The following is a 23,929-nucleotide window of genomic DNA, read 5'->3' as shown; positions in this document are numbered from 1 at the left end:
GAAATAAATTAAATGGTGTGTTTTTATTTAAATCGTATTTTTAAGGGGCAAAATTAAAGAGTTTAGTTGAATACTTCATAAACTAATTAATCCTTTATAAATTACACTCACCACTTTACTCGACACGTTGATCAACGCCGGAAGGTTGATAAAAAGGGTTGAAATGTCGTCTGCTGTAAGTGCGTTCAGCACATAGCGTTACCGAAGCAACCATTAAAACCGGTGTTTAACCGGTAACTCATTTGTCAGTTTATGAAAAAACATTTTGAATTTGGTGTATAATTTGATAGTTTACATCTGAGTCTCAGCGGAATTTTCACCAATCACCGAGCCAAGGCATGTAACGTCATCGGTAGACGTAGCCAATTAAAAGGCCAAGGGCATTGGTTGACGGTCCAATCAGCGAACTAAGGGCAGAAGGAGGAGCTTAACTTTTCTGCAGAATACGCCCGCTGGTTCTCCCCTATATAGTTCCTCAAACCCAAGTACTCTTGCAACCTCAATCACCTCAACCCCAAGGAGTTCCTCGACAACAGGTACCTCCTCCTGCCGCGGTCTATCCCCCGGTAGTAACAAACCCAGAGTACATCCCGTATAGGGGAACACACTATACTAACATGGACATCCCTCATGGAAACTCTAACACTCCATTTCTTGACGGATCACAAGCTCCTACCCCCGCCCATATTGTTCCACAAAACATCCCAGCTCAAAATTGTCGAGCTCCTTTCCCGAGGCCAAATCCCCAAACTAGGCAATCCCATCGTGACTCAAGAAATCAATCCAGAAGACTTCCTCCACAAAACGATTACCCTCATCAAACTCGAGTCTTTGAAAGAAGAAATCCAGTCTATGAACCACGAGAACAACAACCTCGGCAACGAACCTTTCCACCAGTGCCGAGACGCCACTCAAACCCGGAGAATCAAGTTCCTCAGATTTTCCATCGTCTAATCCATCACCAAGGATTGAAAGACAGAGAGGTCCGAATCCGGGAAACGGAAATCCGGGGGGTAATTACAGAGGACGTCTCCCTCCCGCAACTCGATAGTCCCAAACGAAGACAAGGGAATTGTGGCACGGTTGGCCCTTCGATTTGCCACAATTCAACGAAGAAGAGGCCTTCCAAAAAGGAGTCCTCACTTAATAAAAATAAAATTTGAACATACAAGCTTACCTACAAGAATTGATAACGGGGCAGAAGTTTCTATGATTAGCCTACACAGAGAGAAAAATGGTCTGTCAATTGTACAGAAGTTTTCTGGAAGCAGGTGATGCCAACAAAGTCTTGTTAAATTTACCGAAAATGTAGGCCTTTGATAAAAACAATAGAATTTCCGCAAAAATTACAAGGTTTGAATTTTGTGTAATTTACCGAGAAAAAGTGGTGTATTCTACAATCTTATAGTAGTTGTAACAACTTATTTTCTGTTAAAGTTACAGAACAGGTTTGATAGATACTACAACATTCGTCTTTTGTTACTGACTTTAAGTGGTAAAAATTACAGATTAGTAGTTGTTAATATTCCAGTTAACTGTATAATATAAGTTTTATGGCTGCAAAATTTACATATGAAAATCTGTAAATATTACAGAAACGGTACTGTAAATTTTGCAAAATAGTTGTAATTTGTACAATATTCAATTGTTTGACCCCTTTATGCTTGTGGAAAAAATTCAGAAAATAAGGTGTAATTTTTACAACATTCTGGTTTTTGATCCCTTTATTCTGCTGCAAAAATTTGAGAAAAATATGTAATAATTGTAATATTTTATTTATTTGGTACCGCAAAATCTACAGAATGAAAATTGCAAAATTTGCAAGTTAATTGCTTTTACATATTTGTATTTCAAAAAAACCTTTCCAAATCAAAATATTTTTTTTCTTATCGTAAAAAAGACCAATTTTTCAAGGGTCACAAATATTAGAGCCATCCTAAAAAAAACATTTCTTTTTTAAGATTATTCAAATAGGTCTACGTAATAGGTATTTATATTTCTTAACTATATAATAGTTCTTTTCTAGACACCCACCCTCCTATTCTGACATTGAAAGTTTTTACGAAATTTGTGAGAGATATATATCCTACTTTATTAAATTTACCTAACCTGACAAAGAAATATATATCAAGACCAGTTAGTGTGGACAAACTGCTAAGTTCTTCAATAAGATTTTAATTTTGCATACCTTCATTGCATCCAATCAAATTCGGAAACTTTGTTAATGAAATTCAGAACCTTCGAATTTACAAGATCTTTACCGTTTTTGGGATTGATTTTAACGATACACCTTTCATAAAAATTGTACTTTAATTTATTACAAAAAAATAACGGACAGAAAAATTACCTTTGAAAAAATTCCAGAGTTGCTGAGCATTTGTCGGGGTACTCAATATTAAAAAGGAAAAACATTCCAAAAAAAAATGGACAGTGCGTTTACGATTTCTGCTCCTTCAAAATGATGATTCACAATTTTTCCGTCCACAGACAGTAAAAAGTGATGAGCATTTGACATGCAGTCTCCTTCAAAAAGAGTATTTACTACCTGGCTAACAAAATATTTTTTACAAAAAAAGCCTTACCGATAATAACCAAACATGGGTGCAAGCTAAGTTTTTTTTCGATCTCACTTTGAGGAGTTCCGGGCTAAATCCAAAAGTAAATATTATTTAGGTATTAATTTAGATTTCACATTAATGTTGGCATGCGGAATCGTAAGTTATAAAAGAAATGTGGTTACCTCAACCAATGAAGGCTTCACGGAACTCTCCTTACTCTCACTTTTTTCGCTTGACTTCATATCCTCCAAAATTGTCTTTGTTGATTCTTTTTTACTTCTAGCGAAAAAATTGCAAAACATATTGCTTTTCAGGGTAAAAATTTGTGAAACTGATCAGGATAGTTTTTTGATGTTAATATTTCTAGATGTATCGTGGCACCACTTAATTTAAAAAGAAGAGGCCACTTTTCTTTAAAATCTGAAGTTTCCATTCCTTCGCTCAAATGCTTCCTTTGCAGATGGAAACATTGTTTTTTCTTTTCTTTTATTAAATAGTCGTCCGGTTTTGCTTCCAATGACAAGGACACAAGTTCCTCTTGCAAAAGTTTTTGCTCTTCCAAATCTTTGTCGTTGATTTCCACAGCGGTTATAAGAAGTCTAGCCTTTTTTGTTGGCTTGGAGGAATTCGCTGCTCTCTTAATCCGGGGGATAGCATTTTCCGTTTGTCGTGATAGATTATCAAGTCTACCATTTAGCTTATCATCTAAGCCACTAAAGCCGCAGCCTATTTGTTCACCATCAATTTCATCTCTGACAGCGTTTGGAAATGTTTTAACAAATTTTTCAGCAATAAGGCGCATATCACTTCTCCTTGGACGACTGGAGACTTTCAAAGCGTCGTCGAGTATTGCTCTAACTACTACTCCTAGAGTTTTATGGTCCAGCTTTGTGTTCTTTCTCAGTCTGTCTTGAGTCTTTTTGTTAAATATGTTAAGTGCTCTGATCCACCTTAACAAATGATACAAAATTGTAAATTAGTTGAGATGCCCAAGAGATAGCGCAAAAGATTTTTTCAACAAAGGTACTATAAGTAGTGTAAGAAGTTAATTACATTAAAGAGCGTCGTTCTATAGTAAGTCGCGGTACTTTTGAAATTGTATTTTAAAATTGAGAAATATGGACACTATTATATGCTTGTATAGGGTAGTTTTACCTGAGTAATTTCCATAGTTGGATCCAAAGCTCCTGTGCTCGTCCCTGTCGCATCAAAAGAGGAACTGCTGGACAAAGTTGATGATGGACTAGGTGTGGAAGTTCTTCGCTCTGAAGCATGTTCATCTGTCATTTCTAAATTCCATCAAGCGCTATTAATGAAGTGTATATAGGATTGTAGTTACGTTTCAAAGTTCTAACCTTTAAGAGATGCTGCGTCCAGTTGCGATTTAGCATAAATAATAAGTTTTCGTGCTTGAATAGGTTTCAAGAAATCGCACTTCAGCATTGTTTCATCCACAAGACTCATATCATTTGAACTTTCAACTCCAAGTTCGTAAAAAAACTAAACTATTTTATTTACGTGGTCTTGTGGTGCCGATGGAAAAGCACCCAAAACTAATTTTTTTAGAGCTAGTTCCGAGTTTAGTCTCGGTGATATTTCCAGATCAGGTGTATCTGATCTGTAACGAAGCAAAAAACTTAACAAAACATACAGATTTTTCCAAAAATACTGTTAGTTCTATTTGCCATTTTCAGTCGAAAATGTTCTAGAACACAGCCAAAAGGGGCACCGTTTTCAAGTTGTGACTAGAACGTATTTCAAATGACCCTTAAATTTTTGTAAAACATTTTAACCAAATTTCAATTAAATTGAATAGCCTGGTTTAAAATAAACTCTACCATCAAATAAAAGTTAAAATTAGCGCAATCTCACTTTACGAAGAAATTTATTTTAATCGCGAGCAGCCCAAAATCGAGATGGCCCATTTTACCCCACAGTAGTTTAGTTCTACCACCCTCCTTGGAAATCCATCCAGTGATTGACAGATATTTTTAGAGAGAAGGAATAAATTTATATAAATTTAACCATAGTAAAAATTCATTGCGTTGGGTTTTTACCATTAACATTTAATCAGTGTTCGCCTACAGCTTCGCTTCACAATTGTTCCCGATTATATATCGATTTAGGTGGCTCACAAATATTCATGCTATATATATTTTACTTTGATTTTAAGCTTTCGAGGAACATTTGGGCTTTATTGGTACAAGACTAAGTGCTTGGATCTTTTAACTTTCTATATTATTAGCAAAAAGCATGCTTTAGAGTAAGGAACTGCTTCCCAGAAAGTGTGTACGATTGTAATGGATAAAAATCGCGTAAACATGAAATGCTAATTATCTTTGATTTGATGTAGTTCAACACTTTGTACGCATGAATATTGCTATTGTACTCTGACGAGTACAGATTAATCATACAATACAAATTGCTTTGTTTTTCTAAAACCATAGTTTCAATGCGATAGTGTCATCTTCAATCCCTGACGACTTCATGATAAGACTTAGATTTTCAACAAAGAATTTACTCTCCATTGCATTTAGAATATCCATTTCTTCTGAAGGAAACTGAATGGTTGAGCTTGGAAAGAATTTCTTTGCTTGAAGTTTGAGATAAAATAATCCAACATTTTTGGCGTATGAATCACTAATGTTTGTACTATTATAACTTTCGCTCACTTCTTCAGGCATATTTTCTCTAACGAATGTTCCTACTCTAACGTCAGTAACATTTTCACCTTTCAATTCAAGCTTTTCTAAATTCAAAGTGTCAGAACCAGTTTCAGAATCAGCTAGATTCCTAATGTTAGCACTATCGTTATTTGGGCCAAGGTAATTTTTATGATAGCGACTCAAATGACATGTGAAAGAAGTTAGTTTATCGTAGTTTTTCCCTTCACATTCTTGAAAAGGGCAAGAAACAGCATAACCTTCCCTCGGATGAATTTTCAAATGGGAAACTAGGCCTTTAAGATCACAAAAGAACGACTGACATAATTTAACAGTGCTGTGTTTTACACCGGGGATGTTGGGATTTGTTCCTGTTGCGTAATTAATGGTGTTATGATGTCCATAATAATAATCTTTATGCCAACGCTGCGCGTGACTTTTAAATGTGTTGAAACTTTTAAACACTTTCATACACCTAACTATTGGGCAAGGAAATGCAACATTTGGTATGTGTTTATGAAGCCAGTAATGATTTACGTATTTTCTGTAATTATTTGTTGAAAAGCCAGTACATGAAAGACATTTAAATGCCATTTCCCCCCAAAGTGGTGCTGAAATAAAAGTAAATTTAGAATACTTAATTTCAGATCGGATTATAAATTCTATATTCTGGGTTGTGAATTGATCATTTTGAAGACCCTTTATATATAAAGGTATACTACGCGAATATAGTAGAGAATTTTTTCATGACAAATTTATCAAAACCATAATAGGTTCACAATCTACAGCCAAGAAGCAAAATACTCTAAGGCAGGTACGAGTAACTCCTCTTTTCACCGTACAATTAGTTGACCAGATGAAATAATTTCCTTAATCACTTAGACTAGTTATATAATCTGAACCTGATTTAAATCGCCATTTAATACATTTAATGCTGATTTTCATTGACAGAGGTTATGCAACCGGAACCCGTATAATTTATTTGTTCATTAACCTCGTTATTACATTTGCTAGATTTAATTTACCGCGTTAAATATTTATCATCATCTGTAGAATTCCATTAATTCATCGCGTGAAGAAAACAACTATAACGGCTCTAGTAATATCTAGTTTTTAAGGACAATAGCTGAATGGGAACGACACGTATATGGAGGGTGAGAAACTTTGCCAACAACCACTCTGATACTTTTAATTTCTGCGCGAAATTTTATTTGCGGCAAAATTTAAAATAGGGCCCAAGTCGGACTACACACGATTTGGAGAGAGAAAGAGAGAAGAATATTAGAGAGATAGAACTGCACTCCTCTTATATAAGTGAGAGAGGGAAGAGAGAGAAGGGGGTCATATCCCTTGGAGAGGTGAGAGAAAGGTTAGTAAGGTTTAAATTTCGCGGGTTTTTTGAGCGAATCAAACAACACAAATATTTCTGCTCACTTCGTGCGAGTGATACATCAGCCGCCGTATTCTGCAGGCTTTGCCTTCCGCGCCCACTTGGATTCTCCTCGCTCATTGGTCCGGAGCGAAATTGGATTCTCTCTTCTGAGTGGCGGAAACGCTTTCGTCACTATTTTGGATTCTGTGACGTGATAGACCGATAAAACAGGCAGATGCTGGGTGGGAATTTTAAACAATTCTACATGGAAAGAGATGTCGTTCAACCTTAAAACCCGGTTAACCAGTTTGGGATTTCGGTTACATTTCATTGCTGAACGCACCGAAAGCAGACGACAGCATTTATTCTCTTTCCTACAATGGCTGCGATCGGTGGTGTATTGATGGCTGATGCTGCTTTAGACGAAGAGGAACGTGTAATTTATCGAAGAATTAGAGGAGATGGATTTGTTTTGCCGGATGCTGAATTTTTGCGCCAGTATCGAATGACAAAGGTTAAAGTAGAGGCACTTGTCAAAATTTTAACGCCGAATCTACTGAAAGAGCGCCCCCAAGGCTTATACATGCTTAATGTTCAAGACGAAGTCTTAGTTACCTTGCTCTTCTATGGCTCTGGCTCTTTCCAACACAGCTTTGCAAGCAATTACGAACATGGAATGAGCCAACTATCCGTGAGTAGATCTATTGGTCGAGTGACTGATGCTATTAATGAAACGATGAGGCATTATATACGCTTTCCCACTGGAAATGCCGAAGTGGAAGCTATCAAGGTTGGTATTTATTTTGAGACGATAGATTGTGTAATAGAATTCTAAAATTTAATACGACTGTTGCAGGCGTCATTCAGAGCCAGGTGCGTTTTTCCTGATGTTCTTGGAGCAATTGACTGCACCCACATCCTAATTAAAAAACCAGCTGAGGAACCCAATGGCTATCTTGATAGGCATGGAAATTATTCCATTAATTTGCAATTGGTAAATGATATTCTATCCAACAATAGACAAACTGACAACTAACAGTCCTTTATCATGCTATAGATATGTGACAACGAAACCCGTATCACGGATGTTGTGGCTCAATGGGGTGGTAGCACTCATGATGCTTTCATTTGGCGATTCTGTGGCATGCTGGAGAGTTTTAATAATAATAATAATCTAAGCTTGGTCTAGGAGAATCATTTAATACCTGAAGGATATCTTCTTGGAGACAGTGGCTATCCTCTTCAGCCATTTTTAATGACTCCCCTTCTTCAAGCTAGAACGCCGAATGAGCAACGGTACAACCAACGTCACATGTCAGGTTACTTATGTTTATTAATCTACATATTGTTACATCAATAATATAGGGCTTCAATATTGCACCAATTCGTTGTTAAGTCTTTTTGTTTAAAGTAGGAGCTATATTTCTTTTAACATTACGGAAGGGTGTCATGTCATATCTACAAGGGCCTACCGGCCCTGTAGAAAAGAGCACACACATTGATGTAAACATTTTGGTCACCTAGGTCGCAATGTTATAGAAAGGGTGAATGGCATTTTGAAAATGCGATTTCGATGTTTGGATTCATCTGGAGGTGTGTTGTACTACAAGCCTGAGAAAGTCAATGACATCATCAGTGCTTGCTGCCTCCTTCACAACTTCTTGTTGGGTGAAGCAATGCCTGCAGAAAATGGTAAATGACGTTTAATTATCGCGTTTATTTTAGTTGCCATCTGCTCAACTGAATGACAGTGTTTGTTTTAGTCTTCAATTTTCCAATACATTCACTAGCAACGTCCTTCATACACCTAGGTTTCAAACACTTAAGTCTTTTTATTTCCTATCACTCAATTATATGTGCCCTATTGTCTGATAATAATGCCAAGGCTTCGCAATGGTCATCCTGCGGGAAGATCCCTTCAATAGACACATTTTTAATTATTGTATGGCACATGCGATTTAAAGAAAACTATTCCATTGCAGTTGTACCAAATCCAAACGTTGCAAGAAACCCTGTTGATGATGACGACGATGATGATGATGATGCTGATGATGATAACGAGCGGCTACAAGCAGGCAGGAGAACAAGACAAGCCTTGATTGATCTGGAATGTAAGGGCTTTGATTTATGTTTCATTAGTATCGTGTTAAACCAACAGCGTGTCAATTCTGCCAGACATGTTACGTACCATAGCGAGACATTGCCTTTGAAGTGTAACAACCCATCTAAATCAGTAATTTAGGGGTTATCGAAAGTCTCAGGATGTCCACATTCGGGTATATGATTTTTGTGACAGGATAGGATTACGAAACGTCTGTACGATAAGCATTGCACTAGATATATTGAATAATTTGGAATATATAAAAGATACCTGGAACTATTCGTTGCCTGGATTTACTAAAACACTTGGGACATTCATATGTTGTACTCCAAACTATACGTTGTCTGTTGATTGAAGATGGCCTTAAAAACCCTACTGCAGAAGACCATTAATGGTTCCAGGTACACTTTTAGTGGAATGAAACTTTACAACCTCTTTTGTTGTGAGCTTAACACTCGAAAACGTATGTCCTAATCCTATCCAAAAGCACGTTACATTTAACGAAACCTCTTTGACTCCCGTGGTGAATTTCCCTGCTCAGACGTGTCCCAAAGGACGATAAATAACAGCGTAGAACCTATAGCCTAGATTATAAAGATACTGATTAATGTGAAACATACAAGGTAATGATATATTGGGGTTCTCTTGATGATCATCGACAGAATGACATATTGTAACCGATTACCATGCACATGTGACACATGTACATAATATTGGGATGTAAAAAAGTGTAACTTTCTGATTTTTGTGTAGGATTGACGAACCAGACAAGTCTGTGCTGAAAAGAGGCTGAGCCATAGAAAAACAAGGTCATTAGACCTTAGTCTTCAACAATCAGCACGTATAACAGTCGTTCGAGTTAGGACCTTATCACAGCACACAACTAGCGCTCTTTCCCCAGTAGCATTAACCGTCCGTTTTGTAGTTGGTTCATTGTCGGTACAGTCGGTTTCAAGTCGGAATCGGTTAACAGTCGGCAATAGACTCTTTGCCGCCTAGAGTAGGACATTCGACAAATGCCCGACTAAAGGAGAGACATACTTCAATAAAATTTCTCAATCACGTGGGGTTAAGATAGTCGGTTCGGTGTCCGAAAAACGTAAGTGACCCAACATTCTCCGACATAGCGAAAAATGACCAAAAAACGGGTTTCTCCTAGCCTGCTAACCACAGTTAAAATATAAATATAAGATAAAAAAATCAATTACACAGAATAATCTAATCACCAAAAAATACTAAATAGATTTTTACTAATGTTTTAAATTTTTATTTAATTTATAATTATATATAATATTGTACAATGCAGAGACTCGCCCATAGATGTCCCTGGGACACCGCCTTGGGAATGGTCCATTTCGGGGGGTTAGGAGGGAATTTAAGGCAACACGTTGACCGTTTAGATTGAACTGAACATCTTCGAAGTTCGAATCTTCTTTCGGTTCGCGATTTCACGAGGGAGACAAGAGTTTTTTTTTGAATTAATTTTAATCGAGTTGTTCGCTGAGATTCTGAAGCAAGCTGTGCCTTTTACTTAAAATAAATTGGATTTGAAATTCGAACGTTTTAAATTTTGCCAACGGCAACAGATTAAGGTAAGTGCTTAAATTTTTATTACTCTAATTCTTATATGGAAATATAGCTCTCCTTTTGGTTAAGTTCTTAGAATATGATCAGAAATATAAATATATTAAATTTAATATGTTCATGATTACTATAGACAAGGCATTACAATAATTAAACAGACCGCATTGTAGGGAGAGGGAAAACCCATTCTTGCCGCGTCATAGGCTTATATCTCTTACCTCGATTCCACCCCCCTAACGGGGAATTTCAGTGTCGCGCCTACAAACGCTCCCCCAGGTAGAGGTATAAAATGACGTCGGTTTCAGGGAGAAAAATAACATATGACGACATTTTATACCTCTACTTGTTGGAGCGTTTGTATGCGCGATACTGAAATTCCCCTGATAAGAGGATGGAACCGAGGTAAGAGATATAAGGCTATGACGTTGCAAGAATGGGCTTTTACTCTCCCAATAGTAAGCACTCCTTCTAGCAAAGGAGTTTTTTTTTGTCACCCCCATGAGCTGATCCTTTTTACCGTCTTCAGTGGAATGCATTGTTGGTGCCCGAGGGGCTTATAACTCTCGGATTCCGTGAGCACTGACTTGGGTTTTAAAGATAGCGTTCTGTCTCTTAGCTCAGTGTAATTCCCCTTAATACCCCTTACTGGGCGCGTATCCCCTCTTTAAAAAGCGCGCCAGAGAAAGGAATACACTGTTTACTCACGTCTTTACCGCCACTACACTATACATAGTTTTCAGACTAGGAGTATTGATACCATTTACAACACGAGGTCGGGCTATTTGATACTGCATATTTTCTGCCAAATAGCCCGACCTCCTGGCGTAAATGGTATCAATCCTCCTAGTCAGGAAACTATGTATAGGGTCTTGGCACGAAGGTTATTCCTCCTTTTCAGCCCCCATTTTGGCCCCCTTTTCTGGTATACCAGCAAGGCGGCCAAAAACATAGTCCCTATTACACAGAGTGAGAAGCCCCTCAGTGGCAACTCTTCTTTCTAAAACCAGTTTCCCTACCCCGAGTTGTTACTGTATCCTTTTCTTTACTCAGATTTCTAACATGGTTCATATTTTAGGTTTACCCCACTTCTTAAATTGACAAATTTGCATGTGCAAATAATGTTATTTATACGCTTAAAATTAAATCTTGATTAAAGAGCTTGAAGGTGTTACTGTAATTTTTCTTTCCGTGAATTAAATCATGAGTTATGATAAATACTAACTCCATAGTAGAGAGGGTGAGGTATTTTTTAAGAGGGAATACTGTACTCTATGCTCACTGTCAGGGGATGCACTTTGCTTAGAGATGTTAGGGTATTACGACACAATACGTAGCACCAAGAAAAGATAGAAGTTACACTCAAGTATGATAACCGAAGGAATCAGGGGCCCTATGTTTTATTTTATCATTTTATGCAAAATTTGTTTAGGTTTTATTTTTATTTTTAATAATTAAATTCTTTTTTACAGTAGTGATTATACAAAATTTGAACATATAACTTTCGACATCTTACTTCAATGGCATCTTTACCATTAGCACCACCTAAAGTAAGTTCGATTTTTATTCTCTTCCATGGTTGTCTTAGAACCTCGAAACTGGGGATTATTAAAACCTTCACTGCCATAAAAATCTAAGCTTTCTCTGTTGTAGTCCCATTGTTTGCATAATTTGATTTAGACAGTGTCGATTTTAGTATGGAGTCCAAATTAATATTGTCTCATTCTAAAATTCTAAAACAAATATGCTTCGCACTCTAACAAATCATCTGCAAAAAACACCCCTAAATTCAACAAAATATAGACTTTCTTCCCTCGTCCAGCTTCGCTATTCCAAAGGTCATTAATAATGTTAGATAATCAGGGGCTGCTTTATTTTTTGGTTTTTGGGCACCGCGACATACAAAATGCCCACCGAACCTAATTGTCGCCAGCAAGCATCTAGAAAGTTTTTATAAAATTGCTAAAGTTAACCGTAATCATCTTTGTCAGTGCATTTGTGACGCTGTAAATAGATTAAAGATGGTATTAGAGGGACCCTAACATTCAAAGCATTAGCCTTTTGCTTAATCAGGAATTTATAGCCAAGTCAAGAGCTCCCCTTCTCAACGCAATGACTAAAGTATAGATAAGACCCACTCCGTCTTTTTGATAAGATCCGGACAGGTCAGAGACTATGATGAGCAATAGATATTTAGGCCTATATCTCTTTTATTTTTCAATGATTTTCTGGCCTAATTTAAGGTGATATTAAGAAATTTAAAAAAAATCGGGAATGCGCAGCAGGACTAAAGTACTTATATAGTGTAAACAGGTTGACCCTTTTGGTTCTCATGGCTTAAACTTCGAGGCATTATCCGCGAGACAAAGAAATAGAAAAAATAGAAAATTTTATGAAGAACTATTGAACGAAGGCGGGGAAACCACTGCCATAGAAAACCATGAAGAAAATAGTTTACTTTGTCAAGAAAATGAATTATTTAAAGAAGATGATAACAGTGAAATCGAAAATGATCCATCTATGGAGCAATGCTCTGCAGCTTTTGAATCTCCTCATAGCATTTCATCAGAATCAGTGCTGGGTACGCCAGCTAGTGAACTAAACTTTAGTGATGCAATTTCTCTGAGTAGCGAGGAAGAACAGTGTTACAGCACCAAAGATAATTTTGAAAATGAGCTTGCTATTTGGGCTCTGAGGAATAGAATTACTCATGTCGCGTTGAATGACCTTTTAAGATTGTTGCGTAGAAATGGTTTTAAAGTCGCAAAAGATAGTAGGAGCATTCTTAAAACTAAAAAGACAGTTTCTAGTGTGAAAGCTTTTGGTACGGGGAATTTATTTATTTTGGATTAAAAAAAGGCCTTACTATTTTCCTTTTATCAAATCATCCTTACGACCACGTAATATCCTTTGCGATAAATATTGATGGTGTGCCAATATCGAAAAGTGGAACGTCAGAATTTTGGCCAATTTTAGTTTCTGTGTTCAATTTCAAGAACGGGATTGTTGGAAAGCCATTTATTGTGGGTTTGTTTTCAGGTGAATCGAAACCCAACCCTATTAAAGACTATTTAGAAGAATTCATACAAGAACTCATAGATTTAGAAAAAAATGGCTTTTCCATGGGTGGGAAAATTTATACTGTGAACTTAGAAGGCCCTTTCATTTTGGATACTCCTGCTAAAGCATTTATTAAAAGAACCAAAGGACACACAGGATACAGCTCATGTGATAAATGTACAGTAGAAGGTGAACGTGTAGATAATCGTACCGTTTTTATTGGGGTTAATTCCGAAATGCGAACTGATGAATCGTTCATAAATAAATTAGATGAAGACCATCATTCTGTAGGGGAAAACTCTCCCCTATTAGCTCTTGGTATAGGAATGGTAACCCAGTTTCCTTTCGACTACTTGCATCTTGTTTGTTTAGGAGTAATGCGTAGGATTATTTATTTTTGGATGAATAAAGGACCATTTGCAGTTCGCTTAGGGCACAAAAATGATTCACTAATATCGGAAAAACTGAAAAATATTCGTAAATTTATTCCCTGTGAATTTGCCCGAAAACCAAAAGCCCTCAAGCACATAGATAAGTGGAAAGGAACAGAGTTAAGGCAGTTCTTGTTGTACACAGGTCCTATTATCTTAATGGGAGTTTTGAGCACAAATGTTATGAAACATTTTAGACTTTTTCATTGTGCTGTGTATATATTTTCCAACCAAAGCATTTGTAAATCGCATAATGACTATGCAAGACAACTTATCGACATGTTTGTTGAAGAATCCCCTAAACTGTACGGCCAAAAATTTGTGGTTATGAACGTCCACAGCTTATCACATCTGTACATAGATGTGCTTAAATATGGTCCCCTTGACAACTTCAGTGCTTTTTGCTTTGAAAATGAATTGCCATTTCTCAAAAAGGAACTTAGAACCCCCAATAGACCTTTACAACAGATTTGTAAAAGAATGAGTGAGAAAGAAAACTTTGACCTAAACGCAACAGGGAAAAAAACCGATATAGAAATATCTCGTCCATACAAATTTAACTATGACGAAACAGGTGGTGCAAATTTGCCAAGAAATGGAAAATCTTTTAAAAAGCTAAAAACTAGGAATTATGTGATTACAACTGGACTGGGGGATAGTACATTTTTACTTAAGAATGGCGACTACGTTAAAATTCAAAATATATTTCAACATGACGATAAGACAGTGTCAATATTTACAAGGTCATATGTCAATGCTAAAGACTTGTTTGATTACCCATTAAAATCATCAGTACTGGGCATCGTTACCCTGTCTTCGCTTGCAAAAAAAATTCATGTCCACAACATTTCAATGATCAACAAAAAATGTGTGGCACTGCCATACAAGAGTGGCGTAGCTATAATTCCTATGTTACACTGTTAATTTTAGGTATACTACTTTTAAAGCAACATTTTTATATGCTAATTAATTTTTTATTTATATTTAACAGAGGTACGCCGTTGGTCATTTTACGAACGATGATACGGTGGAAATAGTTCTAACCAAGTGGTTGAAAGATTTAAATAAGGAAGAAACCCAATGTTTCTATCCCGATAAAGGGGATGCCTATTACTTTAAAGCTTTGAAAACATCCCTCGCACATGATGACTCCTGGCCTCTCTATGAGATTAAAATATTATTAAAAACCAGTAATTATTGTAAATTACTCATCTATTTTCATTTACTATAATAAACTTTTACAGATGACTACAAAAAAGCTACAAGCAAAGTAAATCGGAGCAGGGACGAATCCGATCTATGTAAGAGTACGGACAACGATGAATTAAAGAAACGAAAAGCAAAAAGGCGTAAAATATCTGACATTGAAGAAGATGTTGGTAAGTTAAACTAATAATGTTAAACAATAACTTGAAACAGGAGAAATGTCAATGCATAGTTAAGTAGATCTACGGACTGTCTAACTTTGAACACACTGACATGATTCAATTCAACATTATATTGACACTAACGTTTTTAAATTTTGAGATTCCGTGTTTGATAAGTTGGCTTCATGGCAAAGACCAGTGAAAAAAAAGAAGCAACCAGATATAATTCTACCAGATCCCCCAGAATTTCCTAAAATAGTTTTTAATCGTATGTATGCGATTGCATCCACTCAGAGAATAGGATAATTTCGCTAAGTGTGCGACATATATTTGCTAAAAACTTTCTGTATTATATTTTCAACATTTAAGATGAAAATGGATTTGAAGTGGCGGACGAAGATATTGGAATATTAGAAAAACAGCACACTAGTTTTTTGGAAAATAACATAGATGGTAAATAATTTTGATATTTTTGGCCTGGAAAAAAAATTAGAAACAATCCCAAAAGAAGCAGCTTCCAGTGCATTTTTATAAGATGGGCCACATTTTTATATATTATTTTTCGAAAAATGTAGTTACGCCAGAAGAAAAGTCAGCTGAGTCAGAAGGAAATTCTTTGCAATCTGATGATTCTCTATTCGAAAGTCCAAGCCAGAAAAACCAAAAAACCTGTACGTGTGCAATTTTTGTATTTTTAATTTTTTTTAATTTATATTCGATCTTTAGGTACAAAAGTCGCTTTGAAACCGTTAGCAAGTCCTAGAATAAGGAATACACATATAGTATCAGAAGAAAGTGGCAAGATAAACTGCCAATAATAGCAGTCCAAACAATTACTAACTATGATTTTTCAGATGATAGCATAGAAAAAGAAACAGGTAATCAAAAGTCAAGTGGAAGCAGAGAAAACCTAGATGTTTCAAACTCAACTAAGAACAACCCGAGAACGGATACGCTAAAATCGAGTTCTTTCAATGTCAAAGCCAATTTTGCAGCAAACGTTTTGGCTGATGTAGTACATAAAACAAGTAGCGAAGAACAGTCTTCGGGCATAGAATATATTAAGAAAAAAGGGGGTAAGGGTCACGATTTAAACTCTAGTTAATTATATTAATAATGTTGATTGCATTTAAGAATAAAAAGAAACTCTCATAATAAATTATTTCCATTAGATAAAAAAGGGGGCATCTCAAAACCCAAGAATAGAAAGAGAAGTTACAATTTCTCTTCAGAATCTGAAAGTAGTAACCCAGAGACTTATCGGAGAAGATATGATAAAACTATGATTGGTATTTATTTCTTAATCCGTATCTTAAACTTAATAATGTTTGTTCTCCAATTCCAGATAACTCAAAGAAAAATACAAGTACTTCAACTCACATGCAACAAAAGAAACAATTGGGAAATAGTAAGCTACCTTTTCCGCGCCAAAGTCTCATTTAAGATATTTAAACTTATATTTCTTCTGCCTTAGTAGCATCACATCGAAATGAAGAAAATTCTAAGACGTATCGTCAAACATATCCAATCTCATCCCCCTCATTCCAGACGGATCCATCAACTTTAAGTATGTTAATTCCACATTTTAAAAAATATGTTATTTTATAACAAATATATTGAAAAAATTCTGAAATTTCATTCTTTTCTTTCAGAGTTTCAGAAGACGGTTCTGTACCAACAATGTGATTTGAAACAACAGGTTGAATATTTGACAGTTTTGGTACGCCAAATGGCAGAGGTTTTGTTGAATAAACCCACAATGAATGAAGAGATTCCGTTGTTAGAATTACCCCTAAAATCCACAACGGATTTGGATGAATTGGAAGAGCGAATGATTGATGGATCATTTAGAAAGAAAATGGTATATATATATAAATCTATTTCTGAACTCATTACTCAAAACATTTATTTAGGTTGCAAAATTGTCGTCATGGGGTGGAAGCTCAGTGAAAAATTCAACAAAACGAATTTTATTGGAAGTTATTTCTCACCCGTTAGCACTTAATATCAATTGGATTGGAGCTAATGGGAAAAAAGGTTTCAAAAAGTTAATTCTTTGTGAAGCCATACAAGGTAAAAATATCATTGAGAAAAAAATTGAGAAACATTGTTTATAAAGTTAAACTAAAATTGTAGATGCAGTGAGAAACAACCCTAAGTGCGCACGCACAACCGACTTGAAATGGAGAAATGTATTCAAGATTGGTTTCGTCATTCTAAGGACCGAAATGGTGGCCGAAAAGAACGAGAAAAAAGAAAATAGAAAATGAAAAACATCATTGCCCTAAAAATTAATTTTTACCAACGATTAACTGTGTATTTTTTATTAAAATTACTTTAGTTTTGTATGATGTTATAAGTCAAACGAATGTCAAACATTTATTTCTAATATAAATTAGCATATTTTAGTTACTTTTTAACTATCAGAGAGAAAATAGGTAAAATCCTTATTTATTTATGCTTGGTTCATTTGCACGCGTCCTAAGATTTGACAAAAGGTTTATGCCGACAGATTTTTCCGTAGTTTATTTCCAGACGGTTTTGAATCGGTTACGTAAAGTGCATTTTCAATCCCGACTTTATATTGCCTACACGGTTCCGAGTCGGTAAAGTGACACGCCACTCGGATGCCGACAAGTTATTGCCTACTCGATATTTGGTAGGTTTACAGTGGCACAACCATATAGGCCGAAAATTAAAACTACCTCGTTTTTGATGGACGGTTTTCATTCGATTTGCTGACACCCAACCTTATAAACCGACTGTCCATCGCCTTCGTTTTAGCTGTATGGTTCTCAGTCGGTTAACTGACGCATTAACTTATAGGCCGACTATCCACCGACATGGTTTTCGCTGGACGGTTCTCAGTCGGTTAACTGACGCACTAACCTATAGGCCGACTATTCACCGACATCGTTTTAGCTGGACGGTTCTCAGTCGGTTAACTGACGCACTAACCTATAGGCCGACTATTCACCGACATCGTTTTAGCTGGACGGTTCTCAGTCGGTTAACGGTCGCGCGTTCCTTGATCCGACTGTGCATTTACTATTCAGTGGCTTGGACATGATGTATTATGGTTCGACAGTCATCTGACTATATTGGGCCGACTGCTCAGATTTGATATCGGGCCGACTGGTTTTTGCTACTGGGGTTGTCTTGCATCATGGAATATCACCTCCGCTTATGACAAGACTGCTGAAATGAGACTGGACCATAGAAAAACTAGGTCATTAGACCTTCGTCATCAACAATCAGCACGTATAACAGTCGGTCGAGTCAGGAGCTTAGCACAGCCCACAACTTGCGCTCATCTAGAATGCGTCTTATCTAATTCGACACTACATTTCACTCATGCGTATTGGGTACCGCGGCTGCAAGGTCAACCAGACACCACACCTATACAACTACGTCATTCGAAGACCACTGACGATGGGAACCAACTACTAGATGAACCATTGCATCCTTCAACCCATGACAAGATTTGAGTCGATCTCCATGAAAAAAGAATCTGCCCAGGCACAGTTTCCATGGTTTACAGTCTTGTCTGTCTGGTCCTGTAACATGCACAAATCTGTTTTATTCTCAATTTCGACCTACATAAGAAGTAATATCGCACGTACGTGAAACTCCCCTTGCTGTCTTTAAGTGCCCGTTGCGTTGCAGTTCACCCGCAACGTGTTACACCTTCATTCCACAATGGGTACATTTAACCGATGTAGTCTCACAGAACTATACGGGTCGACAAAGATACTTAGGAAAGGATTGACGAGTTTGTACCGATTAGACTGCAGTGGAGGCAGCTCATCTTTAAAGTAAACGCTTAGATAAGACATTATTAATAACTTGCTCCATGTATTGGAAAATAAGAGCCATCAATAAATTAACAGTTAGTGATGTGCAAACGGTGGTGAGCTTGTACAGAGTGCATGCAATATATTATCTGTCGCCGGGTTCTTACTGGTCAAGGTACTGCAGATAGTGTATGCGATAAAGTAAATAACAATCAGCATTAAATGCAATGACAATATAGGACGCACGCCAACAAATATAAAGCAAGCTTTGCCAACAACCCAAAAATTTAAAGCAAATAAACAGTATATTACCGTGCACATTAAGTGTGAACAATGACCTTAAATAGCGCAAAGGACAGAAGCTCAATAAATTAAATATTAATAAACGTTAAATGCCACGCATGTTATGCACGACTTAAAATAAAATAAGAATACTTAATAAATTCATACCAAATAGAGCAAGTAATAAATGAAGGTTTAATTAAATAATGCATTAGTCGCAAATAGGGCAAACGCTATGAAAAGCCAGGACAATAATTATGCAACCAATAATGATATTCAATAATGTATATTCTGAAGAAGCCAATCAGTAGCATCTTAGCTGAATATATCGTACCAAGAAAACTCAAGCTATTTACAGTAAGGCAAGAAACTTAATTCACATGCCTAATTCAGTATGCAATAAATAAAGCAAATTAATTCAAAAAACACATTAAACAATTTAAAGGGCAAAGTTCACGGGGAATTAAGAATGCAATAAACATAGCAAATTCACTCAATAAACAATTTAAAGGCCAAAGTGCACGGGGAATTTAGCATGCAAAAATGAAGCAAATTAATTCAATAAACAATTTAAAGGCCAAAATGCACGGGGAATTTAGAATGCAATAAATAAAGCAAATAAACACATTAAACAATTTAAAGGCCAAAGTGCACGGGGAATTTAGAATGCAATAAATAAAGAAATTGATCAATTTAAAGGCCAGAGTGCATGGGGTTTTTTGCATGCAATAAATAAAGAAATGAAACAATTTATTTAAAGGCCAAAAAGCACGGGAACTTACCATGCAGTAAAAAAATAAATTAAATAAAGGCAATAAATAATGTACATGAAGCAAAGAAAGGCAGTGGAAAAACTATATACCGGAAAATAATAAGGTACGCATGTGTCTTTAACAGGCAAATTATAAAAAATTGAACTTAGGAAATTACTACGACTCATTATTAGGGTTGGATGGATTTGGATGTCGGCTTAGCAATGTTCTAATATTTTCGGCTTCTACGAGCCTAGCCTCAGCATTTATCCTATCAGCTTCACGCCTAAAGGCTAAATTTTCATTTATACCTTCAAGTACATGAAGAATTTGGCGCTGGGTGTCATTGGACGCTTCCATCACAACCCTCTGACGTTTGGCCTCTTCGGTCAAATGTTCCGCTGCCAACCTCTGACCTTTGGCCGCCTCGGCGCACCCTTTGGCTGCAGCTGCCATCTCCTCCTTGTGCGTGAGAGGCCTTTTTCTGGCTCGCGATTCAGCTATAAGATATGTACAGTCAGTTTATAAACAAACCAAAAATGAAGTCATATGGTAATAGCGATCTGTCTTGTCACGTGTAAGCAATACTAAATAACTGGGGTTTGTCTTTGTCGCACCTATTTTATTAATAGGTCGGAGTGCATAATAGCCAATACAACCAGTGTTTCAACAAAAGAAGCCATTGGTATTGGATATGTTTCACAAAAGAGTAGGAACATTTCCAATGTCTGTAACTGCTTTCATTGTGTTTGGGGATAATAACACCAATGTACAGAACAGGCTACAATCATACTTACAAGTTTCTGGTGCTTCAGTGTTGGAGCAGCTTGCCTCTGCCTCTGGTGCAGCAATACCCGATTTTGGAGGGCCACTACCGGAGCAGCTATCCTCTGGATCAGTAACGCTAGCATCTAAGAACATACATGCCTACTATTAATAACCATTCATCTTCATTAAAGGAATACCAAAGATGGACGAAAAGGATGGTAAATTTGTGGGGTCGTCCAGAAAAGGTTGCAAAATGGCATCCAAATCCTCATTACTAATTGAATAGTAATCCCGCCATTTTAATATGGTTAACAACATTACAAACAAATCGTAAGTTTAGTTCCACAAACCTTTGAGCCAATGGGTCCGGAGTTGATGGTGCAATGCAAGAAGACCTGTGTAAACAATGTTTTAACTGTTTCGCTCTTGATAATATAAACAATGTTCTGAGAAAAAGCACGTACGGGTCATATTGAGGAGCTGACGATGGACCTGCATCAGACTGTGCAATCCAGTTACGACCAAAATCATAGGCTCGAGAGATCCCTTGCATTGAAACTTTCGGAATCAATGCGGAAATCCTCGCCTCAATTGGTGTAAGCGGTTCTGATGCATTGTTACCACCACCAGTTTTACGTCTCTCCTGAGCAATGGTTGCCGCCTTCTTACGTACAACTCCTTTCAGGTTGGCCCACTTCTTCTTCACCTCCGCGTCCGTGTGCTGCTGTTGTTGCACAGCGTTGACGCGCTCAGTGATGCGACTCCACATCTTTTTTCGCTGCTCAGGGGTACAGCCATACTCGTTTAAGACCAGTTATGGAACGGCCTCCAGCTGGGTCACCAACGTTTCAATTTCGTCTTGCGAAAATGGTACCTTCTTCTTTGAAGAACTTGACATTTCTTGAAATCTCAGTGTAAATCATGAAGAAAGGGTTAGAATACAACCTACTGAAGTACACATTTCTTGCAGAAAAGCTCAGTGGTAAAAGTAGTAAGGGTATATATTACTACAGCTTTGTTTTAGAGGACTTTGCCACACATTTTGTGTGTGTGGCAATAGCACGGTGACTATTGCCACACATTGTGTGGCAATAGTCACAACAGCTAATGTTTTACCTAAAAAGTAAGCGATAAAAAATTAGTAAGAAAATTAAAGTATAAAAGCGAATGAAACCCATGATAGATCACAGTTCAATCTTGGAATCCTAACGCGAAAAATGAGCGATCGAATTGAAGTTAGGCGTCAGATAGTAGAGTTGCATCAACAAGGATTTTCAAATAGATAAATTGCAAGGCAGTTGAACGTTTCTCGCGCTGCAGTAGCTACGTGGGTAGATAGATTCCGCAACAATGAGTTTAATGGTGGGGCGGACTTGGAACGAGCCGGAAGACCTAAGGTTTTGTCTGCCAGAGATTCGCGTCGTCTAGTTAGAACCAGTAGAGCGCAACCATTTCTGACAGCCAGAGGCCTGCGAACGGAACTAGAACTCCAAGCGTCCTTACCAACTGTGAGAAGGGAGTTGATCAGGCATGACCTTCACGGACGCATTGCCTGCAAGAAAGAGAAGTTAAGCGCAGAAAACCGACGAGGGAGACTAGAATTTGCACGAGACCATTTAAACTGGACACCCGAGCAGTGGGCGCGAGTGACATTCACGGACGAAAAAAAGCTTCGCTGTCGGGCACAATGGTCAGGTAATGAGTGTTTTTAACGAGTTATTAGAATAATAGTTTAAGCATTCGTCAATATTTTATATTTAAGATCTGGGTTAGAAGACCAATCGGTTCTCGCTTCGACGAACCATACGTAACCGAGGTTCAAAGAAGCGGTCGGTTTTCCGTAAACTGTTGGGCCTGGCTATCGGCAGCTAACTCCGGATGTCTTGTTCACATCCAAGGGAGAAATACCGCGCAACGATACGTCGAGTTATTGGAGAACGATGGCCTTCCAAGCATCCTGGAAAGGTTTCCGAACGGGGACTTCGACTTTATGCACGAAAGAGCCCCGATTCACACGGCAAGAATCGCGACCCAAGCATTGGAAAGGCTTAGGGAAATCCATGGATTTAGAGTAAGTTATGTTGTTTACTTTTTTAAAAGTATTTAAATCAAATGGACATTGCGACTTTGTAGTTAACGGTTTATTTTATTTGAAGGTCATGAATTGGCCTGCTAAGGGATGCGACATGAATCCAATTGAGAATCTTTGGGCGGAAATGGTTCGTGTTACTGATCACAGAAACGTGAGAAATGTCCAAGAGTTGTTGGAGGCTGTGCAAAATGCTTGGCGAGATCTAAAGCTGAAGGAGGAATTATTTCAATCCTACAATGAGTCAATGCCCAGTCGAGTAAGAGAAGTGTTCGATAATGGCGGTTACTGGTCGCATTATTAAGTGTAAATTGTAGTATTAGTTCATTATTAACACTGATTCCTTTAAAATGTGCCGAATGATTATCTTTGAAGTAGAAAATAAAATAAAATTGAATAAACATTATCATTGTTTTCCAACTGTGTTATTTTTTCGGTCTATATATAAATAAAGCATGCCCACAGAACCGAAATTAATTAACTAAAACAGATTCCACCAAACTGATTTTACACATTTACAATATAAATATATAGCGGCCACATTAAATTCTACCAAAACCGAATTGAGTTCGATTCGGCCAACGTTATTATCACCGTTTCTTCTAATCATTGAACCACGAAAACACCCTACTGATAAACATAGAAAGGCGGGTCAAAAAGGAGCAGCGACTGACTTGTAAGAAGGGATCCGTTTTGAAAGCGGAATACTACACCAGCGGAAACTCAATCCTACAACTCTGCAACCGCATGCGAACCTTCTTTTGAAATTAATATATATCCCTAATTCAAGTAGCTTTGACAACAGACTAGTTGTTGCCTAACAATTGAAAATTTAGTAGGTAAATTGTAAAGATTAACGAGGAAAAATCGGGCTTTGAAAAGGGAAATCTACCCCATCTAGAGGCGATTCAACACTATACTCTTTCAAACAGATTCGTACTGTTTCTGAAAGGTCAAACTATAAAAACATGAAATAGGCCTATTATCTTTCAAGGTAGAGAGCGGCTCAGCCGCCCTGCACGATTCCGACAGCTGCCCACTGGTAAAAACGTGAAACACAGTTTCTTAAGTATAAGAGTCGTTTTCCAGGAACAGAGTTGTATAAGCCGTG

The 23,929-nt window shown here is 37.2% G+C and overlaps 1 protein-coding gene and 2 long non-coding RNA genes across 3 annotated transcripts; 2 read left to right on the top strand and 1 right to left on the bottom strand.

Annotated features, from left to right (window-relative positions):
• Positions 1-1,802: 1,802 nt before the first annotated feature.
• On the bottom strand, positions 1,803-2,651 carry LOC149663520 (uncharacterized). The gene is made up of 4 exons (XR_016368419.1): positions 2,583-2,651; positions 2,348-2,523; positions 2,189-2,290; positions 1,803-1,936 (listed from the first exon to the last, which is right to left on the bottom strand). It is a non-coding gene; the product is annotated as an uncharacterized LOC149663520 (long non-coding RNA).
• Positions 2,652-14,765: 12,114 nt separating this feature from the next.
• LOC149663519 (uncharacterized) lies at positions 14,766-15,371 on the top strand. Its single transcript, XR_016368418.1, has 3 exons — positions 14,766-14,956; positions 15,011-15,145; positions 15,294-15,371. It is a non-coding gene; the product is annotated as an uncharacterized LOC149663519 (long non-coding RNA).
• A 723-nt stretch (positions 15,372-16,094) lies between these two features.
• LOC149663518 (uncharacterized) lies at positions 16,095-17,498 on the top strand. The gene is made up of 7 exons (XM_089842101.1): positions 16,095-16,209; positions 16,306-16,422; positions 16,479-16,541; positions 16,608-16,700; positions 16,786-16,994; positions 17,047-17,206; positions 17,270-17,498. Exons 2-7 carry the CDS (start codon positions 16,416-16,418, stop codon positions 17,401-17,403), a joined length of 666 nt encoding a protein of 221 aa, XP_089698227.1. The 5' UTR covers positions 16,095-16,209; positions 16,306-16,415; the 3' UTR covers positions 17,404-17,498.
• The last annotated feature ends 6,431 nt before the right edge of the window (positions 17,499-23,929 follow it).

The sequence above is a fragment of the Phalangium opilio genome, unplaced genomic scaffold (assembly GCF_054372755.1).
Source record: "Phalangium opilio isolate 3A_F unplaced genomic scaffold, DU_Popi_V2 ptg000061l_1, whole genome shotgun sequence".
Lineage (NCBI taxonomy): Eukaryota > Metazoa > Arthropoda > Arachnida > Opiliones > Phalangiidae > Phalangium > Phalangium opilio.
This window is presented reverse-complemented; position numbering and strand designations above follow the sequence as displayed.